Source organism: Orycteropus afer, unplaced genomic scaffold (genome assembly GCF_000298275.1).
Source record: "Orycteropus afer afer isolate SDZICR_OR568_19922 unplaced genomic scaffold, OryAfe1.0 scaffold00104, whole genome shotgun sequence".
Lineage (NCBI taxonomy): Eukaryota > Metazoa > Chordata > Mammalia > Tubulidentata > Orycteropodidae > Orycteropus > Orycteropus afer.
In genome coordinates this window covers 8231904-8252842 of record NW_006921691.1, presented here as the reverse complement: position 1 = coordinate 8252842, position 20939 = coordinate 8231904, and the positions used below count along the sequence as shown (strand labels likewise).

Here is a 20939-nt window from a genome sequence, read left to right as displayed (position 1 = left end):
TGTTTCTGGACTTGTAGTAATGGCCTGCCATGTTGTTTGGTAATCGTGAGACTGTGTCATTTTATTTGTTGACCTTGAGTTTGTCTGCCTCAGTGGTCAGCAGCTGCTTGAATGAAGAGAAGCTTCCAGCTTTAGTGAGATGGGACCAAGAGGCAGAGCTGAAGCCCAAGGTTGAGGAGCCTTCACCCAGCCCCTAGAGCTCTGCACTTTGAACTCAGACTTCTAGCCTCCTAAACTGAAAGACAATTAATCCTTGTTTGTTCAAGCCATCTTATTTATGGTTTTCTGTTAGAGTGGCACTAGAGGACCAAAACAAACATCTATTAGCAAATAGGCAGTTAAATGAATTCATATATGATAGATTAAGCAGAGTCATTTATAAAAGCACATATAATATGACTTAGTTAATTTAGAATTCTAAACAAATATCTTTGTGTATGCGAAGTGCTTAAAGACATATCTGTAAAGATGCTCACTGAAATGTTAAACAGGATTTGGGTGATTTTTTACTTTTCCTCTCATACTTTTTTTATTGCTTGAATTTCTATGTCAATATGAATTACTTTTTGGTGAAAACACATGTATTCCTTTGGCTATAAAACTGATTTTTACCATTGAGTTGAGAACAAAGAGAAGTCATCTATCTGTCTGTCCATCCATCCACTCATCTATTTCTCTGTATTTTATTATTGTTGATTAAGGTTAATAATTGTTTTTATTTTCACATAGTCTGCTCTCAAATACAATTCACTACAAATTCTTTCATCTCTCAGTACACACAGGCACAAAATAGGTGCTTAATAAGTGTGGAATAAATGAACTATTTCAACTACTTTTATCAAATGATTCTGCTTTATAAATTTGAAGAACAACTTAACTGTAACTGAAAGCTTCAGTTTAGGTAAAATAAACAAGTCCCATCTGACTCATATTAATGTCTTCAAATAGCCAGAAAGGAAATGTACAACAAAAGATTATACTTCTTTGGCATATGATGTTTATACCAAATAGTACTCTCCAATGGAAAATACTGAAGTGTAACTGTAAATATTCCCTCTACAGAATTGCTTTTATAATGGTAAAATTTATAAACTTTAGTCTATACTTATCAAAATTAAAATCTTCAGCTGTAATTTATTCTTTACATGAAATGTCAATACTGTATATATGCCAAATATAACATGGTGAAGAATCTTAATCTTCAAAAATGTTTAATCTTTTTAGAGAATGAGCTGGACTGACAAAGAAGAAAAATGAAAGCGTTTTTGTGATGTGGAAAAAGAAAACTACTGAAAGTCAGTTTATTATAAAAGTACTGCTAATGAAAACAGTTTTGGTAAAAAAAAAAAAAACAGAAACAAACAGTTAAACATTCTCTTATGAATATCTATAATCTATAGCCTTTATTCTTGAAGATAAGCAATACATTTTCCCAAGTAAGAAATTCTGGTCTGTTGTGACCCTAAATTTTTTTTGTTGTTCCAACTCACAGTGACTTGATGTACAACAGAATGAAACACTGACCAGTCCTGCACCATTACCACAATTATTGCTACATCTGAACTCATTGCTGCAGCCACTGTGCCAATCCATCTGGTTGAGGGTCTTCCTCTTTTTCTACTGACCCTCTACTTTACCAAGCATGGCGTCTGTTTTGGTTACCTACTGTCACTCTGACAAGAATATACCACAAATGGGATGGCCTTAACAAACAAGTTTATTCTTACAATTTGGAGGCTTTACATCTGAGTTCAAAGTGCCAGGCTCTAGGGGCTGGGTGAAAGCCCCTCAACCTTGGGCTTTAGCTCTGCCTCCTGCTCCCAGTCCACTGAAGCTGGAGGCTTTTCTTCATGCAGACAGCTGGCTGCTAAGGCTGACAAACCCAAGGTTGACAAGTAAAAAGGCACTGTCCCGATGTTACCAAACCACACGGCAGGCCATTAATTCAAGTCCATTGAAAGTCCCAAGGTCAGCAGAGCATAGCAGGTTGCTGAACAATGACATGACTACATGGAGGGTTCAAGCATTCCATAAGCTAAAGACCATTCCCAAAGCTGTTTCTTATATACAGGAAGAAGACCACATACCCAAAGCAGCTACTCAGCTGCTCCAACAGATTCCACCATGGAGTTAACTACCAGTCTCACCATGGAGAATAACTACATTCAGCTGCCCAGCTACTCAACCAGGCCCAGCCACGTTGACACACAAACTTAACAACCACAGTGTCCTTCTCCAGGGACTGGTCCCTCCTGATAACATGTCCAAAGTCTGTGAGATGAAGTGTCACCATCCTCAATTCTAAGGATCATTCTGGTTGTACTTCTTGTAAGACAGATTTGTTTGTTCTTCTGGCAGGCCATGGTATGTTCAATATTTCTCACCAACACAATTCAAATGCATCAATTCTTCTTTGGTCTTCCTTATTAATTTTCTAGCTTTCGCATGTATTAGACAGTTGAAAATAGCATGGCCTGGGTCAGGTACAACTTAGTCTTCAAAGTAACATCTTTGCTCTTCAACACTTTAAAAGAGGTCTTTTGTAGCAGATTTCCCAATGTAATACATCATTTGATTTGACTGCTGTTTCCATGGGTGTTGACTGTGGACTGAAGTATGACAACTTCAATACTTTCTCTGTTTATCAGGATGTTGCTTATTGGTCCAGTTGTAAGAATTTTTGTTTTCTTTATGTTGAGGAGAAATCCATATTTGATCATCATCAATAAGTGTTTCAATTCCTCACTTTCAGCAAGCAAAATTGTGTCATCTGCATATCCCAGGTTGTTAATGAATCTTCCTCCAATCTTGACATCGTGTTCTTCATGTAGTCCAGCTTCTCGGAATATTTGCTCAGCATACACGCTGAATAAATATGGGAAAGGATTTGACCCTGACACACAGCGTTCCTGATTTTAAACGAGGCAAGATCTACTTGATCTGTTCAAATGACAGCCTCTTTGTCTATGTACAGGTTCCTTATGAGCACAGTTAAGTGTTTTGGAATTTCCATTATTTGCAAAGTTATCCATAATTTGTTATAATCCCCAGAGTCAAATGCCTTTGCACTGTCAAGAAAACACAAGTAAACATCTTTCTGGTATTCTTTGCTTTCAGCCAAGATCCATCTGACATCAGCAATGATATCCCTTGTTTCTTCCACATCCTCTTCTGAATCTAGCTTGAATTTCTGTAAGTTCCCTGTCAATATATTGCTGCAACCATTTTTGAATTATCTTCAGCAAAATTTTACTTGGATGTACTTGTGTATTACATATTAAATTGTGAATTCCTTCAAGAGTTTTCCTTCAGTAGAAAGACTATTTACCTTTAAATTCTTTTCTCACAAAAGAGAAAGGAGGAAAAATTAGTAGGAGAAAAGGAATGAAGTTTATACTGGTCAGAAAGAGAAACCAGTATTGATGGTAAAATTCTGGAGAAGACAATAAGACACCATATCTAATAAATAAAACTTTTCAACATTAGTCCCATTTACCATCCAGATTTAAAACTATTTCTTCCAGTTTCTCAATTTATACTAGACAATAGCATCCTGAGTAGATGCAAACATATCATAGAGGTTAATAAAAAAAAGAAACAGTAGATTAATACAAACTAGTTTATATTAATCTAGAAAATATGCCTGACGGACAGGATTGACAGATTGATAGCTCTTTCTCGATTCCGTGGGTGGTGGTGCATGGCCGTTCTTAGTTGGTGGAGCGATTTGTCTGGTTAATTCCGATAACGAACGAGACTCTGGCATGCTAACTAGTTACGCGACCCCCGAGCTATGAAGGGATGGACACTGGGAGGAGGTAACTATGGGGAGGAAGTGGGAGGGGAGCTGCTGCATTGTAAATTTTGGTCAATGACATGAGACAAAGTATATGTGAACTGCTGTATGAAAAGTGAATTTACTCTGTAAATCTTCACCCAAATCCTAATAAAAAAAAAAAAAAAAAAAAAAAAATATGCCTGAAATATGAGTGTTGGATGAGACTAAGGGAGCAACAGCTGACATATTTTAACCCTGAATCATCTGGAACGGAAAACGATAATAAAAAGGAAGTCTAATGGGAGAAAATTCTCCTCAGATTCATATACTAATGACAATTTCTTCAGGAATCTATTCTCTTTTCTGTGCATAAAGCAAGTGTACAGTTGCCAAAAGGAAACCTCCCCACTGCATGACTCACACATTCCACTTTCGTTTACTGTATCTCACTAGTCACCCTTGCCTGAACTCTTCTTTCTGTATCTACCAGATGCACATTATCACTAATTTTTTTTCTTAAAGTTTCTTCCACTGAAAACCTCATTCATGTTTTTCTTTACTCCATTTTCCCTACCATTTTTTTTTCTTTTCCAAATGACTGAGTCTGTAATACGTACGTTATTCCTTTTGCTACTGCTAAGAACCAGTGCTATCACAATGATTAAGAATAAGTACTTTGGTTTGAGTCTCAGATTTGCCACTTATTAGTTACAACACACTGAGCACATTAACCCCACTAATTCTTATGTTCTTTATTAGTAAAGTGGAATGAAACAACCTCAAAATGTTGTTTAAAGTATCAGGAGATAACCATGTAATGCACTTATTCAAGGATACATCAAATCAAAACCAAACCCACTGTCCCTGAGTTGATTTTGACTCACAGCAACCTCAATAGGGTTTCCAAAGCTATAAATCTTTACAGAAGGAAAGTGCCTCATCTTCCTCCCATGGACCAGCTGGTGGGTTTGAACCTCCAACCTTCTGGGTAGCAGCCAAAATACCTTACACACTCCACCACCTTATTCAGGGGCACAGTAAAGACATAATGATACTACTAAGAATTTTAAAAATAGAAGTAACATTTATTGAGTATTATGCTAAGTGCTTCTATGTTAACTTATTTAATGGTCAACATAATTTTGAAATACTTATTATTCCCATTTTACAGATGAGAAAACTAAAGCTCAGTAAAATCAAATAATTTATTCTAAATTAGAACTAGACCTGGAAACCAGGTTACTTCAAAGCTTATGCTCTTTCCATTATCCCTAATGCTTCCCTAAATAGAATTATCCTGTGCTTCCCTAAAGAGATTTTTTTAAGTCTTTAATGTTGACATAAGCTCAAACTAAACTTCAATGTTATATTTATTATCTAAATTATGAAGTTTTGTTCCACATTTTTCTCCCACTCTATCCAGGATCTCCTGCACTGATCCTTTTCTGAGTGATTGATAACAGTAGCCAGGCATCATCTAGTTCTTCTATTGTCATGCTCATGTTGGCTGAGGTTCACATGGTGCATCTTAGATGGCCGCTTGCAAGTTTTTAAGACTCCAGTCGCTACTCACCAAAGTAGGACGTGGAACAATGTTTTTGTGTAGTAAGATATGCCAGTTGAGTTTCATGTCCCCCACAACCATGGTCCCAAGCACATAGGTCCAACACTTGCTCTCTCAGGGTATTTGGCTGTGGCTAAGAAGTTATAATAACTTTGTTCCACTGTGTTGTTGTTGTTGGGTGCCATCAAGTCAGCTCTGACTCATAGTGACCTTACGTACAACAGAACAAACCACTGCCTGGTCCTACGCCAGCCTTACCATCCTTGTTAAATAAACCTGAGCCCATCGTGGCAGCCACTGTGTCAATCCATCTCATTGAGGGTCCTCCCCTTTTTCACTGACCCTCCACTTTACCACGCATGATGTCCTTCTCCAGGGAATGGTCCTTTCTAACAACATGACCAAAGCAGGTGAGACAAAGTCTGACTATTCTCACTTCCATGAAGCATTCTGACTGCATTTCTTCTGGGACAAATTTGTTTGTTCTTTTGGCAGTCCGTGGTACTTTCAGTATTTTTTGCCACCACACAATTCAAAAGCATCAACTCTTCTTCTGCCTTCTTTATTTATTATTCAGCTTTCATATGCACATGAGGCTATGGAAAACACCATGGCTTGGGTTAGGCACACCTTAGTCTTCAGAGAGATCTTCTCTATTCAGCACTCTAAAGAGGTCTTTTGCAGCAGATTCGCCCAGTGCAATACAACTTCTGATGTCTTGACTGCTGCTTCCCATTGGTGTTGAATGTGGAACCAAGTAATATGAAATCTTTGACAACTTCAACCTTCACTCCATTTATCACAAGTTGGTCCAGTTGTGAGGATTTTCATTTTACGTTGAGGTGTAATCCATACTGCACACTGTAGTGTTTAATCTTGTTAGTAAGTGTTTCACAACATCCTTACTTTCAGCAAGTTAGACTGTGTCGTCTGTGTATTGCAGGTTGTTAATGACTCTTACTCCAATCCTGATGCTGCATTCTTCATATAGTCCAGCTTCTTGGATTATCTGTTCAGCCTTCAGATTGAGTAAGTATGGTAAAAGGATACAACCCTGACACACTCCCTTCCTGATTTTCAATCATGCAGTATCCCCTTGTTCTGTTCGAATGATGACCTCCTGGTCTATGTACAGGGGCCTCACAAGCACAATTAAGTGTTCTGGAATTCTCATTTCTCTCAATGCTATCCATAATTTGTTATGATCCACAGTCGAATGCCTTTGCATAGTCAATAAAACACATCTGACATCAGCAATGATATCCCTTGCTTCACGTCCTCTTCTGAATCCAGCTTGCAATTCTGTCAATATACTGCTCCAACCATTTTTAAATTATTTTCAGCAAAATTTTACTTGCATAGGATATTAATGATATTGTTTGGTAGTTTCCACATTCTGTTGGATCACCTTTCTTTGGAATTGGTACAAATATGGATGTCTTCCAGTCAGCTGGCCAGGTCTTTGTTTTCCAAATTTCTTGGCATAGATAAGTACTTCCAGTGCAGTATCCATTTGTTGAAACATCTCAGGGGGTGTTCCTCCAATTCTTGGAGTCTTGTTCTTTGCCAATTCGTTCAGTGCACCTTTGACTTCTTCCTTCAATACCATTGGTTCTTAATCATATGGATGAACATCAACCACTTCTTTTTGGTACAGTGATTCTGTATTCCTTCTATCTTGTTTTGATGTTTCCTGCATCATTCAATATTTTGCCCATAGAATCTTTCAGTATCACAACTTGAGGCTTGAATTTTTGCTTCATTTCTTTTAGCTTGAGAAATACTGTGTGTATTCTTCCCTTTTGGTTTTCTAACTCCAGGTCTTTGCACATTTCATTATAACAACTGACTTTGCCTTTTCAAGCTGCTCTTTGAAATCTTCTGTCCAGCTCTCTTGTCATTTCTTCCATTTGCTTTAGCTACTCTCCATTCAAGAGCAACTTTCAGAGTTTCCTCTGACACACATTTTGGTCTTTTCTTCCTTTATTGTTTTTTTAATGGCCTTTTGCTTTTTTCATAGATATTGTTGTTGATGGCATCCCACAGTTCATCTGGTTTTGGGTCACTGGTGTTCAATGTGTCAAATCTGTTCTTTAAATGGTTTGTAAATTCAGGTGGGATATAATCAAAGTTATAGTTTGGCTCTTGTGGACTTCTTTTAATTGCCTTCAGCTTCAACTTGAACTTGCATATGAGCAGTTGATGGTCTGTTCCACAGTCAGCTTTTGGCCTTGTTTTTGGCTGAAGTTATTGAACTCCATCACTGCTTTCCCAGATGGAGTCGATCTGATTCCTGTGTATTACATCTGGCAATGTTCATGTATATAGACACCATTCATATTGTCGGAAAAAAGGTATCTGCGATGAATAAGTCATTGGTCTTGCAAAATTCTATCATGTGATCTCCAGAATCATTTCTATCACCAAGGCCATATTTTCAGACTATTGGTGATTCTTCTTTGCTTTCAACTTTTGCATTCCAATCACCAGTAATAATCAACATATCTTGATTACATGTTTGGTCTATTTCAGACTGCAGAAATTGGTAAAAATCTGTGATTTCCTCATCTTTGTCTTTGGTAGTTGGTGCATAAATTTGAATAATAGTAGTATTAACTGGTCTTTATTGTAGGTGTATGGATATTATCCTATCACTGACAGCACTGTACTTCAGGTTAGATCTTGAAACATTCTTTGTGATGATGGCATGCCATTCCTCTTCAATTTGTCATTCCTAGCACAGTAAATCAATATGGTTGTCTGATTCAAAATGGCCAAAACTGTCCATTTCAGCTCACTAATGCCTAGGATATTGATCTTTATGTGTTTCATTTTTGACAACTTCCAATTTTCCTAGATTCATACTTCATATATTCCATCTTCCAATTATTAATAGATGTTGGCAGCTGTTTTGTTCCATTGTTAGTCATGCCACATCAGCAAATGGAGGTTCTGAAAGCTTTACTCCATCCACGTCATTAAGCAGGTCTTCCCTAGTCATATCTGGAATGCCTTCTGACAGACATATATATATGTTCAAACCCACCAGTGACTCCTTGGGAGGAAGGTTGGGCAATCTACTTCTGTAGAGATACCACCTCGGAAACCCAAGGAGGAGGTCACTATGAGTTGCAATCGACTCAATGGCAGTGAAATTGGTTTGATTTATATAAATATATATATATATATATATACACACACACACACACATATATATATATATATATATATATATATATACACACACATATATATATATACACACACACACACACACACACACACATATATATATATACACACACACACACATATATATATGTATATATATAGAGAGAGAGAGAGAGAGAGAGAGACTTCTACATTAGACAGCAAGGAGCTCTGGTAGCACAGTGCCTGAGGCATCTGACTGCTAACCAGAAGGTTAGTGGTTCAAACCCACTAGCCACTCTGCAGAAGCAAGACTTGGCAATCTACTTCTGTAAAGATCGACCACTTTGGAAACCCAATGGGGGTCGCTATGAGTTGGAATTGACTCAACAGCAATGGGTTTGGTTTTTGTTTTTTCTGACCTGAGGTGCTCATCTTCCACCACTATATCAGACAATGTCTCTGGGCTATTTGTAAAGTTTTGCAATACTATATCAGACAGTGTTTCACTGCTTTTCATAAGGTTTTCACTGGCCAATTCTTTGAGAAGTGGACTGCCCCTTCCTTCTTCCAGCCTGTCTTTGTTTGGAAGCCAGATGAAACCTGTCCATCATGGGTGACCCTGCTGGTATTTGAAATACTGATGGCATAGCTTCCAGCCTCACAAGCACATGGAAGTCACCACAGTACAACAAACCGACAGATGAGTGGTTGTTTACCCCTTTAGCTCTATTATATATATGGATATTCTTACAGCACATACAAATATGTATGTAGAAATATCTGCCAAACTTATATATGGTCATGGGTATATTCCCTTTTGCCTAGACATATCTGCTCATTCAGCCTGTCTACCTGTGTATCTACTTATAGATTAATGTTCGTTATTACCGACAATGCAGTATTGTGTATGTAAAAGTGTTTATCTTTGTTGTCTGTACCTCTTACGCACCTCTCTGTTTCTTTTCCCTAGTGTTACTGTGTTGGTCACTAATTTTTGGTATAATGAATTCCCTTTACCCAAATCAATATTTGTTTTTTACCTATCTAGCAATTTTCTCTCCCCTCCCTTCCCATCCTTGGTAACCAACAAAGAAAGTTTCCTTCCATGTGTAAACCTTTCCTTAACTTTTTACAATAATAGTGGACACATACTATATTTGTCCTGTGATTGACTTTCAGTCAGCATGATGTTCTCCAACTTCATCCACGTTATGAGGTGTTTTGCAGATTCTACATTATTCTTTAGTGTTGCACAGTATTCCATTGTGTGTATGTACCATAGTTTGGTTATCCATTGCTCTGTAGATGGCAGTTAGGTTGTATCCATCTCTTTGGTATTGTGAATAGTGCTGCTATGAACATGGGCGTGCATTTATCTATTCACGTTCTGGTTCTCACTTCTTTAGGATATATACCCAGTAACGGGATTGCTGGATCAAACAGTATTTCTATTTCCAACTTTTAAAGGAATTGCCACACTGATTTCCAGTGATTGTATTGTCTACAGTTCCAAGAGCAGTGTATGAGAGTCCCAATCTCTGCACATCCTTGCAGCATTTGTTATGTTCTGTCTTATTGAACTTTGCTATGAGTGCTGGGGCGAGATGGTATCTCACTGTTGTTTTGATTGTATGTATGTATATCTTTCTAATGGCTAATAAGTGTGAACATTTGTTCATGTGTTTGTTGGCTGCCTGAATATCTTCTTTGGTAAAGTGTCTGTTAATGTCTTCTGCCCATTTTTAATTGAATTGCTTATCTTTTTCATGTTGAGGTATGGAGTTTTCTATAAATTTTAGAGGTAACTCCCTTGTCAGATATATCATTGCTGAATTTTTCTCCCAATCGGTAGGTTCCTTCTTACTGTTTTAGAGATGTCTTTTGATACATATAAGAATTTAATTTTTAGAAGGTCACAATCATCTTGTTTATCTTCTACTGTTTGTGCATTTTATGTTATGTTTGATAGTATATTTATGCCATAAATTTAGGTCCCTAAATTTGCCCCTATTTTTTCTTTGATGAACTTTATAGTTTTAGGTTTCACATTTAAGTCTTTGGTCCATCTGGAGTTAGTTTTTGTATATGGTATGAGGTGTGGATCCTGTTTCATTTTTCTGCAAATGGCTATCCAATTTTGCTAATACTATTTGTATCTGTGAAAGAGACTATCTCTTCCCCATTGAATGGATTTCAGCCCTTTGTCAAAGATGAGCTGATTATAGGTGGATGGATCTATTTCTGGGTTTTTAATTCTGTTCCACTGGTCAATGTGTAATGTACTAATACTAGGCTGTTTTAACTACTGTGGCTGTATAGTAGATTTTGAGATCAGGGAATGTGAGACCTCCTACTTTGTTCTTCTTCAGTAGTGCTTTGTTTATCTGAGGGCTCTCTCTTTTCCATATAAAATTAGTGATTGGTTTCTCCATGGAGGTGACCTAGTTTTGTCAATCCAGATAAAGTTAACACTAGGGGGTGATGGAACAACAGGGTATAAAGAACCTGCCTCTAAATTACCTTGGTAATCAGATCCACCAGCTGTAATACCTTATCTATTATGTAAGAAATAAACTCTTATGTTTTTAAAAGGAGCTCTGGTGGCACACTGAGTAAGACATTTGGCAGCTAACCAGAGGTCAGCAGTTCAAATTCACCAGCTGCTCTGCAGAGTCCATAAAGTTTTATAGCCTTGGAAACCCTACAGGGGTTGCTATAAGTCAGAATTGACTCGATATTAGTGGGTTTGGTTATATTATTTAAACTGTCATATTTTTGAGCCTTCTATGTTAGCAACTAGGTGCTCTGGTGGCACAGTGGTTAAAGCATTAGGCTGCTAATCAAAAGGTCAGTGGTTTGAACCCACCAGCCACTCTGCAGGAGAAAGATGAAGCAATCTGCTTCCACAAAGATTTGCAGCCTTGGAAACCTCATTGGGCAGTTCTACTCTGTCCTATCAGGTTGCTGTGAGTTGCAATCGATTTGGTGGCAGTGGTTGGTTAGTTTTATGCCAACAACTTAGTCTATATCTAACAAACAGAAATAAAGGGGTTATTCCCACCAGAATCCAGTATTAATGTCTAACTAAAAAAGATGCTCTATGTCTGTCACAATCAAAGGAAAGTAAATTAAAACAACCATAAGATAATGTTTGGCATCATCATATCAGTAAAAACTGAAAGATTAGTAATATTTAATGTTAAACAGGAATTCCTGGATGGTGGAAATGGTTAACGTGCTCTGATGCTTACTGAAAGACTAGAAGTTCGAGTCCCCCCAGAGGCACTTTGGAAGAAAAGTCTGTTAATCTACTGGAAAATCAGCCATTGGAAATTCTATGGAGTAGCATTCTACTCTGACACACATGGGGTTGCCATGAGTTGGAAATGGCTCAATGGCAACTGATTAATTTACTTTTAAACAATTATGATAGGAAACCAGAACTCTTATGTGGAAAATGTAAAATAATACAACCATTGGTGAAAATAAAAGAACATGAGTACAAAAATATGTGAATAAGAATGATCCTCACAGGACTAGGTATAAAACAAAAAACTGGAACCAAAGCTGGATAAATAAATTATGGTAACTCCATATAGAAGAATTCTATGAAGCATTAAAAATAATGATTTGGCAGGAAAGTCAACTTTTGTCAGGAAAGCAGACCACTTAACACAGAAAATAAACATTGGTTCATGCTTTGGTAAAGCATAAATCAAAAAATGCCACATTATAGTTTGGTAAAGAAAACATAAAATTTATGGTCTTTGAACTGTATCACAGAGAAGAATTTTGTACACATTAGATTAATATAATTTTATCTTTATAGTTTAGCTTAAAATGCTTCATGAGCACTGGATCAGATTTTGATAGAGGGTGAATGGGTCTGGCCATGACTTTAGCTTTACTAGCAATACTTTGACTTCTCTCATTTGTCAATTCACCACATGGTGTCCTGCAGCATGGGGTCACTCTGTTCTTCTCAAATTTTTCTCCTGAAATAACTTTTAATAGCAGAGGAAACTTTGAGTATCTACCCCTTGAAGACCCTGAAGCAGAACCCAAAAGCCTACAAACTTTTAGAAGTTTTGTGTTTTACCTTATAAATTCACAAATGCCTCTGTGACCTTCAGACCAGAAGAACTAGATGGTACCTGGCTACCACTACAGACCACTCTGAAAAGGGTCACATTAGAAAGTCATAGATAGAGTTGGAGAAAAATGTGGAATAAAATGCAAAATCATTTAAAAAAAAAAAATCAGTCTCATTGATTGGAGAGAGACTGGTAGAACCTCAGAGACTATGACCCTTAGTCACCACCCTTCAAGCCTGGAACTAAATTCACCCTCATGAAACAACTGAAAGTTGTTTCAGCCAAACAACAGATGGCTCTATATAAGATGAATAATAACATCAGGAAGGTAAGCACTGTTTACAATAATCAACCATTCGAGATCAAAACGGTAGCATTTGCCCAAAGACAAGTTCAGAAGGTAGGAAGGGATAAGAAAGAAGAAATGGAAATGGGAAACAGGTAGGAAGCAGGATGAGTGATGCAACATTGTGGGAATTGCAATCAATGGCATGAAACAAAATGTGTATAAATTATTGAATGGAAAACTGATTTGCTCTGTAAATTTCTACCCAAAGCACAATAAAAATTAATTAAAAAAAAAAATCCTACACATTTGGCATTCCACCCTATAGTATGACTTTTTTGGTTTTAATTTTATTGTGGTGAAATATATTTAACAAAACATTTGCCATTCTAACCATTTTTAAGTGCACAATTCAGTGATATTAATTACATATCGCATGTATGCAACTATCATCACTATCCACTTACAAATGATTTTCATCACCCTAAACAGAAACTCAGTACCCCTTGAGCAATAACAATCATTTCCCCTCTTTCCCTTAGTCCTGGTAACCACTAATAATTTTTTGTCTATTTGCCTATTCTAGATATTCCACTTAAGTGGGATCATACAACATTTGCCCTTTTGTGTCTGAGTTACTTAACTCAGCATAAAGTTTTCAAGGTTCATTCTTTCTGTAGCATGTATCTGAACTTCATTTTTTCTTTACGGCTGAGTAATATTTCATTGAATGGATATACAACATTTTACTTATCCATTTATCTTGTTGATGGACACTTGGGTTATTTCTACCTTTTGGCTATTATTAATAATGCTGCAAAGAATGTAATTGCACAAATATCTGTTTGAGTCCCTGCTTTCAAGTTTTTGGAAATATACCCAAGAGTGGAATTTCTGGGTTGTAAGGTAATTCTGTGTTTAACATTTTAAGGAATTGCCGAATTATTTGCCATAGCGGCTACACTATTTTACCAAAATGGATAAAGGTTCCAATTTCTCCACCACCTCAGTCAACCTGTTGTTTCCCATTTTTCTGATAATAGCTACTTTACTGAGGGTGAAGTGGTATCTCATTGTAGTTTATTTTCCTCTCCCTAATGACTAAAGATGTTGAACAACTTTTAATGTGCTTATATGATCATTTAACTTCTTTGAAGAAATGTCTATTCAAGTCCTTTGCCTGTTTTTTAATTGGGTTGTTTAACTTTTTTGCGGTTGAGTTGTAGGAGGTTTTTAAATGTACATTCTGTATATTAAATCCTTATCAGATATATGATTACTAAATATTATCTGCCATTCTGTAAGTTGTCTCTTCTTTTTGTTGATAATGTCCTTTTGAAGAACAAAAGCTTTTCATTTTAATGAAGTCTAATTTATCTATTTTGTCTTGTTGCTCATCCTTTTGGTATCATATCTAAGAAGGAGTTTTATGGTTTTAGTTCTTATATTTAGGTCTGTGGTGGTTATGTTTGTGAGTCAGCTTGGCTGGGCCTGGTTAAGTGGCTGGGCAGCTGGCGGTAGTTATTCCCCATGATGAGACTGGCAATCAACTCCATGGTGGGATCTACCATAAGCAGCTGAGTAGCTGCTCTGGGTATGTGGTCTGCTTCCTGTATATAAGATCAGCTTTGTGAATGGTCTCTAGCTTATGGCACGCTAGGACCCTGCATGTAGCCATGTTGTTGTTCAGCAGCCTGCCACGCTCTGCTGACCTTGGGACTTACAATGGACTTAAATTAATGGCCTGCCATGTGGTTTGGTAACATCAGGACTATGCCTTTTTACTTGTCAACCTTGGGTTTTTCAGCCTCAGCAGCTAGCTGCTGTCTGAGTGAAGAAATGCCTCTAGCTCCAGTCGGCCAGGAGCAGGAGGCAGAGCTGGACCCCAAGGTTGAGGGGCTTTCACCCAGCCCCTAGAGCCTGGCACGTTAAACTTGGACTTAAAGCCTCCAAACTAAGAGACTAAAGTCCTGTTTGTTAAGGCCATCCCATTTGTGATATATTCTTGTCAGAGCGGCACTAGGTAACCAGCACAAGGTCATTGATCCATTTTGATATAACTTTTTGTTTTAATATAAGACAATTACATTTTAAATCATTTCCAAGTTTAATTAGTTAACATGTTCTCCCAAATTTTTGCAAAATCTGTATTGCAAAAAAAACCTGCCACATTTATTCTGTGACCTTTCCTAGTTGCAAATTATGTATACAGGGGCAGACTACCTAATAAGTAAGGTAAGCACAGGCTTACTTGTGTTTAGTTACTAATCTGAAGTGCACAGTTTCAGAAAGATGTGGTGAAACTCATGTGAAATTTTTCATAATAGATTAGTAAGTAAGCACAAGTAAGTCTGTGCTACCTTGCTTACTGAATATCCATCCCTGTTAGGGACTGTAAATGTGAACAGAAGCTTTGATTCTGTGGGAAAGCAGTGTGGGTTAGGGAGCGAGACAGATGCCAGCTATATCCAGAAGCAGAATCTCTGATGTGGGGAAAAAATGTGAAATTCTTCTCTACAGGTTAGTAAGCAAGCACAAGTAAGCCTGTGCTTACCCTGCTTATTGGGTAATCTGATTCTGTATGTATATAATAAAAAGAACATAGATTTTTAGAGTAAATCTTAACACTGCCAATTACATGATGTATGGAGCTGTGCAAATTACTTAACCCAATTAAAGCTCCATTTACTCTTCTGTAAATGGAAGTAACAATGTCTAGGTATGGGGCCTTATGTAAAAGAGTACAGCAATGCTTAGCAAAGTATACAGTGTATGCACTTATTAAATTTGCATGCTTTTACATTTCGTTTTTACTTATGACTTGACCATAATGCATTTTAACTATCAGTTAGTATTCTATCACCTCCCACTGTACTAAGTAAATTGAATAAACCTGTAATTGTGCTTTCTTTAGCTGCTGGCTGGTAATTTGAGCTTTTTGTTGCATCATATTTTCAATTCGTTGGTTGACTTGCTTTTCCTTCTTCAACTCATTTCCATAAAATCTGGACCCCTAAAATGTAAACAAATTAAAGCATAAGAAAAAACATCTGAAGGAAAGCATCACTGTAAAATAATATGACTAACAGTGGCTGACCCTGGAATCAGAATGATTGAGTGTAAAACTTGGCTCCATAATGTACTAGGTGGGTGACCCTAAGGAGCCCGTGGTGAAGCACCTGGTTGCTAATCAAAAAGTCGGTGACGGTGGGAAGAACTCTGTGGGAGCTCCCACAGCTACTCTGTGGGAAGGAGATGTGGCAATTGGCTCCTGTAGAGATTTACTGCCTTGGAAACCCCATGGGGCAGTTCTGTCTTGTCCTATAGGGGGGCTGTGATTTGGAACCAACTGGATGGTAATGGATTTGCTCTCTTGGTTTGGGGGTAGCCCTAAAATTACTTTATGTTTGTATGTCTCAGTTTCCTTGCTTGCAAAATAAATTTATTAGGGGACACTGAGCTTCTGTTAAGGGTGATGGAAAAATTTTGGGAAGAATGAGGGTAATGGTTGAATAACATGATGAACATAATGTGATTGACTTACACATGTGAAGACTGTTGAAATGATAAATATTTTATTATATATATACTGTTGTTGTGTTGTTGTTATGTGCTGTCGAGTTGGCCCCGACTCATAGCGACCCCTCCTTGGGTTTCGGAGGCAGTATCACTACGGAAGTAGAATTGCCCAACCTTCCTTCTGAGGAGTGGCTGGTGGGTTTGAACCACCAGCCTTCTGGTTAGCAGTCAAGTGCCTTAGGAACTCTGCTACCAGAGCTCCTAATATATATACTACATACAAAAAAAAAAAAAAAATATCTTAAAAAAAAAAAAGGGTACTTAAATCATAGGCGTATTTACCACAAGCTCTCTGAGATAAGTATAGATCTACACTCAGAAAATAACAATGTGTCCTAGGAAGGACCTACAAGGCATATCCAAGGCCTTAGTTACTTGGGTCATTAAGTATACCCTTCACTAAAAACTACTCCTTACAAATATTTCTAACAATTTAATGTTAAATCATTAAAGAAAAATGTAGAAAATAAAGAAAAAATTACCAGTCATTCCATCACCAAACATAATATCTATCTCAAGGTTTTAGCTTTTATGAGTATCAATGCTTCTATGAACACATATATGCAAGTCTTTATGAGGATATGTATTTTAATTTTTCTTGGGTAAATACTAGGAGTGGAATTACTGGGCCATTTTGTAGTTATACGTTTAACATTTCTATGCCAAACTGTTTTCCAAAGTGGTTGTTGCTACATTTTACATTTGTACCAGCAATGTTTGAAGGTTCCAATTTCTCCACATAATTGCCAACATTTTTTTTTTTAATTTTATTTTGATTTGGGTGAAGATTTACAGAGTAAATTCACTTTTCATACAGCAGTTCACATAATATACTTTGTCTCATGTCATTGACCAAAATTTACAATGTAACAGCTCCCCTCCCACTTCCTCCCCATAGTTACCTCTTCCCAGTGTCCATCCCTCCATACTCTTTTACGCCCTGAGCTGTCTCCCTGTGCACAAGCAGCCCTTCCTTCTCCCATGATTGTTCTCTCTAGGGTGTGTGTCTACTTGAGGTAAATGTTTAACTCACATGCCTGTACTTTGTTTGGCTGGCAACCACAGGTGTGGGTTCAATTCCAGACCCGAAAGGCAGCTAGGGGCCATAGTCTCAGTGGTTCCACCAGGCTCTATTGGACCAGCAAACCTGGTCCCCACCTTCCTTTTTTTGCCTCCAAATGATTTTGAGTTTTGTTCCACATTGTTCTCCCTCTCTATGCAGGATCTCCTACATCCCTTCCAAGTGGATGACAGTGGTAGCTGGGCACCATCTAGTTCTTCTGGTCTCATAGTTGTATAGGTTGCAGATCGGATGGTGTACCAGTCGCAAGGACTGATTGTTTCCATTAATTTTGATTTCTTCTTCTTGATGAGGAGACACCCATTGTTGCATCTAGATGGCAGCTTGCTAGCTTTTAAGATCCCAGTCGCTACTCGCCAAAGTAGGAGGTGGAACAATGTTTTGTATAGTATGTTATGCCAATTGAGCTTGATGTCCCCTGCGACTATGGTCCCAAGCCCGCAGGATCAACTACTCGGTCGCTCTGGGTAGCTTGCCAACATTTTTTATCATGTTTCCTACTTAGCATAGGGAGCTCTGGTGGCGTAGTGCCTAAGGCATTTACTGCTAATCAAAAGGCTGCCGGTTCAAATCCACCAGCCACTTCTCAGAAGGAAGGTTGGGCAATCTACTTCTGTAGAGATACTGTCTCAGAAATCCAAGGAAAGGTTGCTATGATTTGGAAATGACTCAATGGCAGTGAGTTGAGTATTTAGTATAGCTGTTCTAAGGTACTGATGAGGAGCCTGGTGGCACAGCAGTCAAAGCAGCTGGCTGCCAACCAGAAGGTCAGGGGTTTGAACTCATCAGCTGCCTTGCAGGAGAACAATGTGGCAGTTGGCTTCCACAAAGGTTCACAGCCTTGGAAACCTATGGTACTAATAGTGGTTTTAATGTTGCATTTCCCTAATGATGCTGTGCATCTTTTTATATGCCTATGGGCCATGTATGTGTTTATTTTTTTTTTCGATTGAAGATTTAAAAATTGTGTGTACAAAGAGTTTGCATTTCCAACATACAGTTTGGAGGGGACACAAGAACAAAGCAGAATTTGTGCTAGCAGATATCAGGATGATTTATAAACTACTCAAATTAATGTCATATTGTATAGGTACAAGAACAGGCAGATATTCCAGTGCAAAAGAAGAGAAAGCATCACAAGATCATTAGGAAAAAGATGGACTATTTAATAAATGGTACAGGGACATAGAAAAGGGAGAGGGCCAGGCTTGAGAAGAGAAGATAAGAACATCTACTGTAATTAAAATGTTCTATTCCTTAACCTGAAAACAAGGTTCATACATTTTATTTTTCTTCTTCATTTGCAAAATTTTTATGATGGAAAAAAAAAAAAAAGCCTCAAACAGAAAAATAGAGAGATCAGTACAATGAGCACCCATGTAACTATCACTGACATTTAATAATTGTAACATTTTGCCATATTGCTTCATTATTGTTTTAAGGTAAATTACAGATACCATGACATTTTGCTGTTTTATATAGAGTATTTCAGCATGCATCTTTAAAAATAAGACTTTGTTCCCACGTAATTGTACTTTCTTCATAGCTCACAAAATTAACAATAATTCCTTAACATTACCTAGTAACCTACCCATATTCAAATTCCTCTAATTTCCAAATACATTTTACTGCTGATTTGTTCAAACTAGGATCTATATGTTATATTAGCTTATTTCACCTCTTAATTCTCTTTCATTTTTATTCTGGCCTTTAAGTTGTATCTTTCTTTGATACATTTTAAAAATTATTTTTCCTTCTTTTTATTTTGGAATTTCAAATTCTTAAAAGTTGAAAGAATAGTACAATGAACATGTATATGCCCTCACCTAGATTCACCAATTGCTAATATCATACTATATTTGATTTCTTCCCCAACTCCTACACACACACATATACACACACATACACACTTTCTTCTTTTTTGACCAAACCATTTGAAAGTTCCAGACATTAGCATGTATTTCCTGAACAAGAATATTTTCTTAAATTAAATACCTTTTATTTCTCTTAATTTAAATACCTTTCTGTATGCTTATTTCCTAATATATAATGAAAACAACAAAGTGCTAAAATAAACCATTAAATAATTATTTTATGATCTTGGAGAAAGCTGTAAGTATTTAGCCAATTCAACACACTGTGCCACCAGAGCTCCCACATAAAGAGTTGTTGTTATGTGCCATCGAGTCGGACCTGACTTATAGTGACCCCCTGCTTCGGTTTCCGAGGCAGTATCACTACAGAAGTAGATTGCCCAATCTTCCTTCCGAGGAGTGAGTAGGAAACAAAGAACCCCCTGCATAGCAGAAACTACCATAAGCAAAGTAAAAAATAAACAATGCAATGGAAAAATGTTTAAAGGGTCAAAATACACAGTTCGTGAAAAAGGAAATACAAATGGCTTTTGAACATGAAAAGATATACAACTTCACTTCTTATATAAGAAATGCTAATTAAAGCTACACTATGCTAATGCTGGGAGCTCTGGTAGCATAGTGTCTAAGGCACTTGACTGCTATTCAGAAGGCTGGCCGTTCAAACCCACCAGCTATTCCTTGGAAGGAAGGTTGGGCAATCTACTTCTGTAGTGATACAGCCTCAGCAACCCAAGGAGGGGTTGCTGTGAGTTGGGTCTGACTCAATGGCACAAAGCAACAACAACAATGCTACTGCTACAGAGCTCTGGTGGTGTAGTGGTTAAAGCATTCAGCTGCTAACCAAAAGATCGGTGGTTTGAACTCAACAGCCACTCTGCAAGATAAAGATGAGGCAGTTTGCTTCTGTAAAGATATATAGCCTGGGAAACCCTATGGAGCAGTTCTACTCAGTCCTATAGGGTCACTATGAGTCAGGATCGACTTGATGACAGCAGGTTACTGCAGATTGACAAATCTACAAGTTTAGTAACACACTTTGTCGTCATGACTGTGGTCTGGTAAGACACAATTCTTATATATTGGTGCTAGAATTGATACAACCACAATGGAGAGCAATTTGATAGTTCATAGAAATTACAAATGCATTTATCTTTTGGTGGTATCCATTCAAGTTATATTTACATATATAGAGAGCTATGAAGTCCAAGGTTATTTACTATAGCATTGTTTGTAAGAAAAAAAAAAGACTAGAAATGACTGATATGTCTATCAATTAAGGATTGTGACTCATTCAATAAATTATTGTATATCCATACATGTAAGGATAAAAAAGAATGTAGATATTTAATTATGCATACAAAAAGACTTCTAAGTTATTGCAGTGAATTGCTTGATGTGGCCCTTCTAGCCAATGTCAGGTCTATTAGCACAGCTTCCCCGCATGGGTTTTACAAATCCAAGAAGCGTAAGAGTGATTAATAGGAGAATGGAAAGGGGCAATAGGGAAAGAACTTATCTCAACAGGTC

The 20939-nt window shown here is 37.4% G+C and overlaps 1 protein-coding gene across 1 annotated transcript in view; it reads right to left on the bottom strand.

Moving 5' to 3' along the window:
* Window positions 1–20939, bottom strand: part of POLK (DNA polymerase kappa) — a 64144-nt gene that overhangs the window by 37954 nt on the left and 5251 nt on the right. Inside the window, exon 2 of the mRNA XM_007943356.1 lies at window positions 15769–15888. Coding sequence (XP_007941547.1) covers window positions 15769–15888 — 120 coding nt within the window. The remainder of the gene's footprint in view (window positions 1–15768; window positions 15889–20939) is intronic.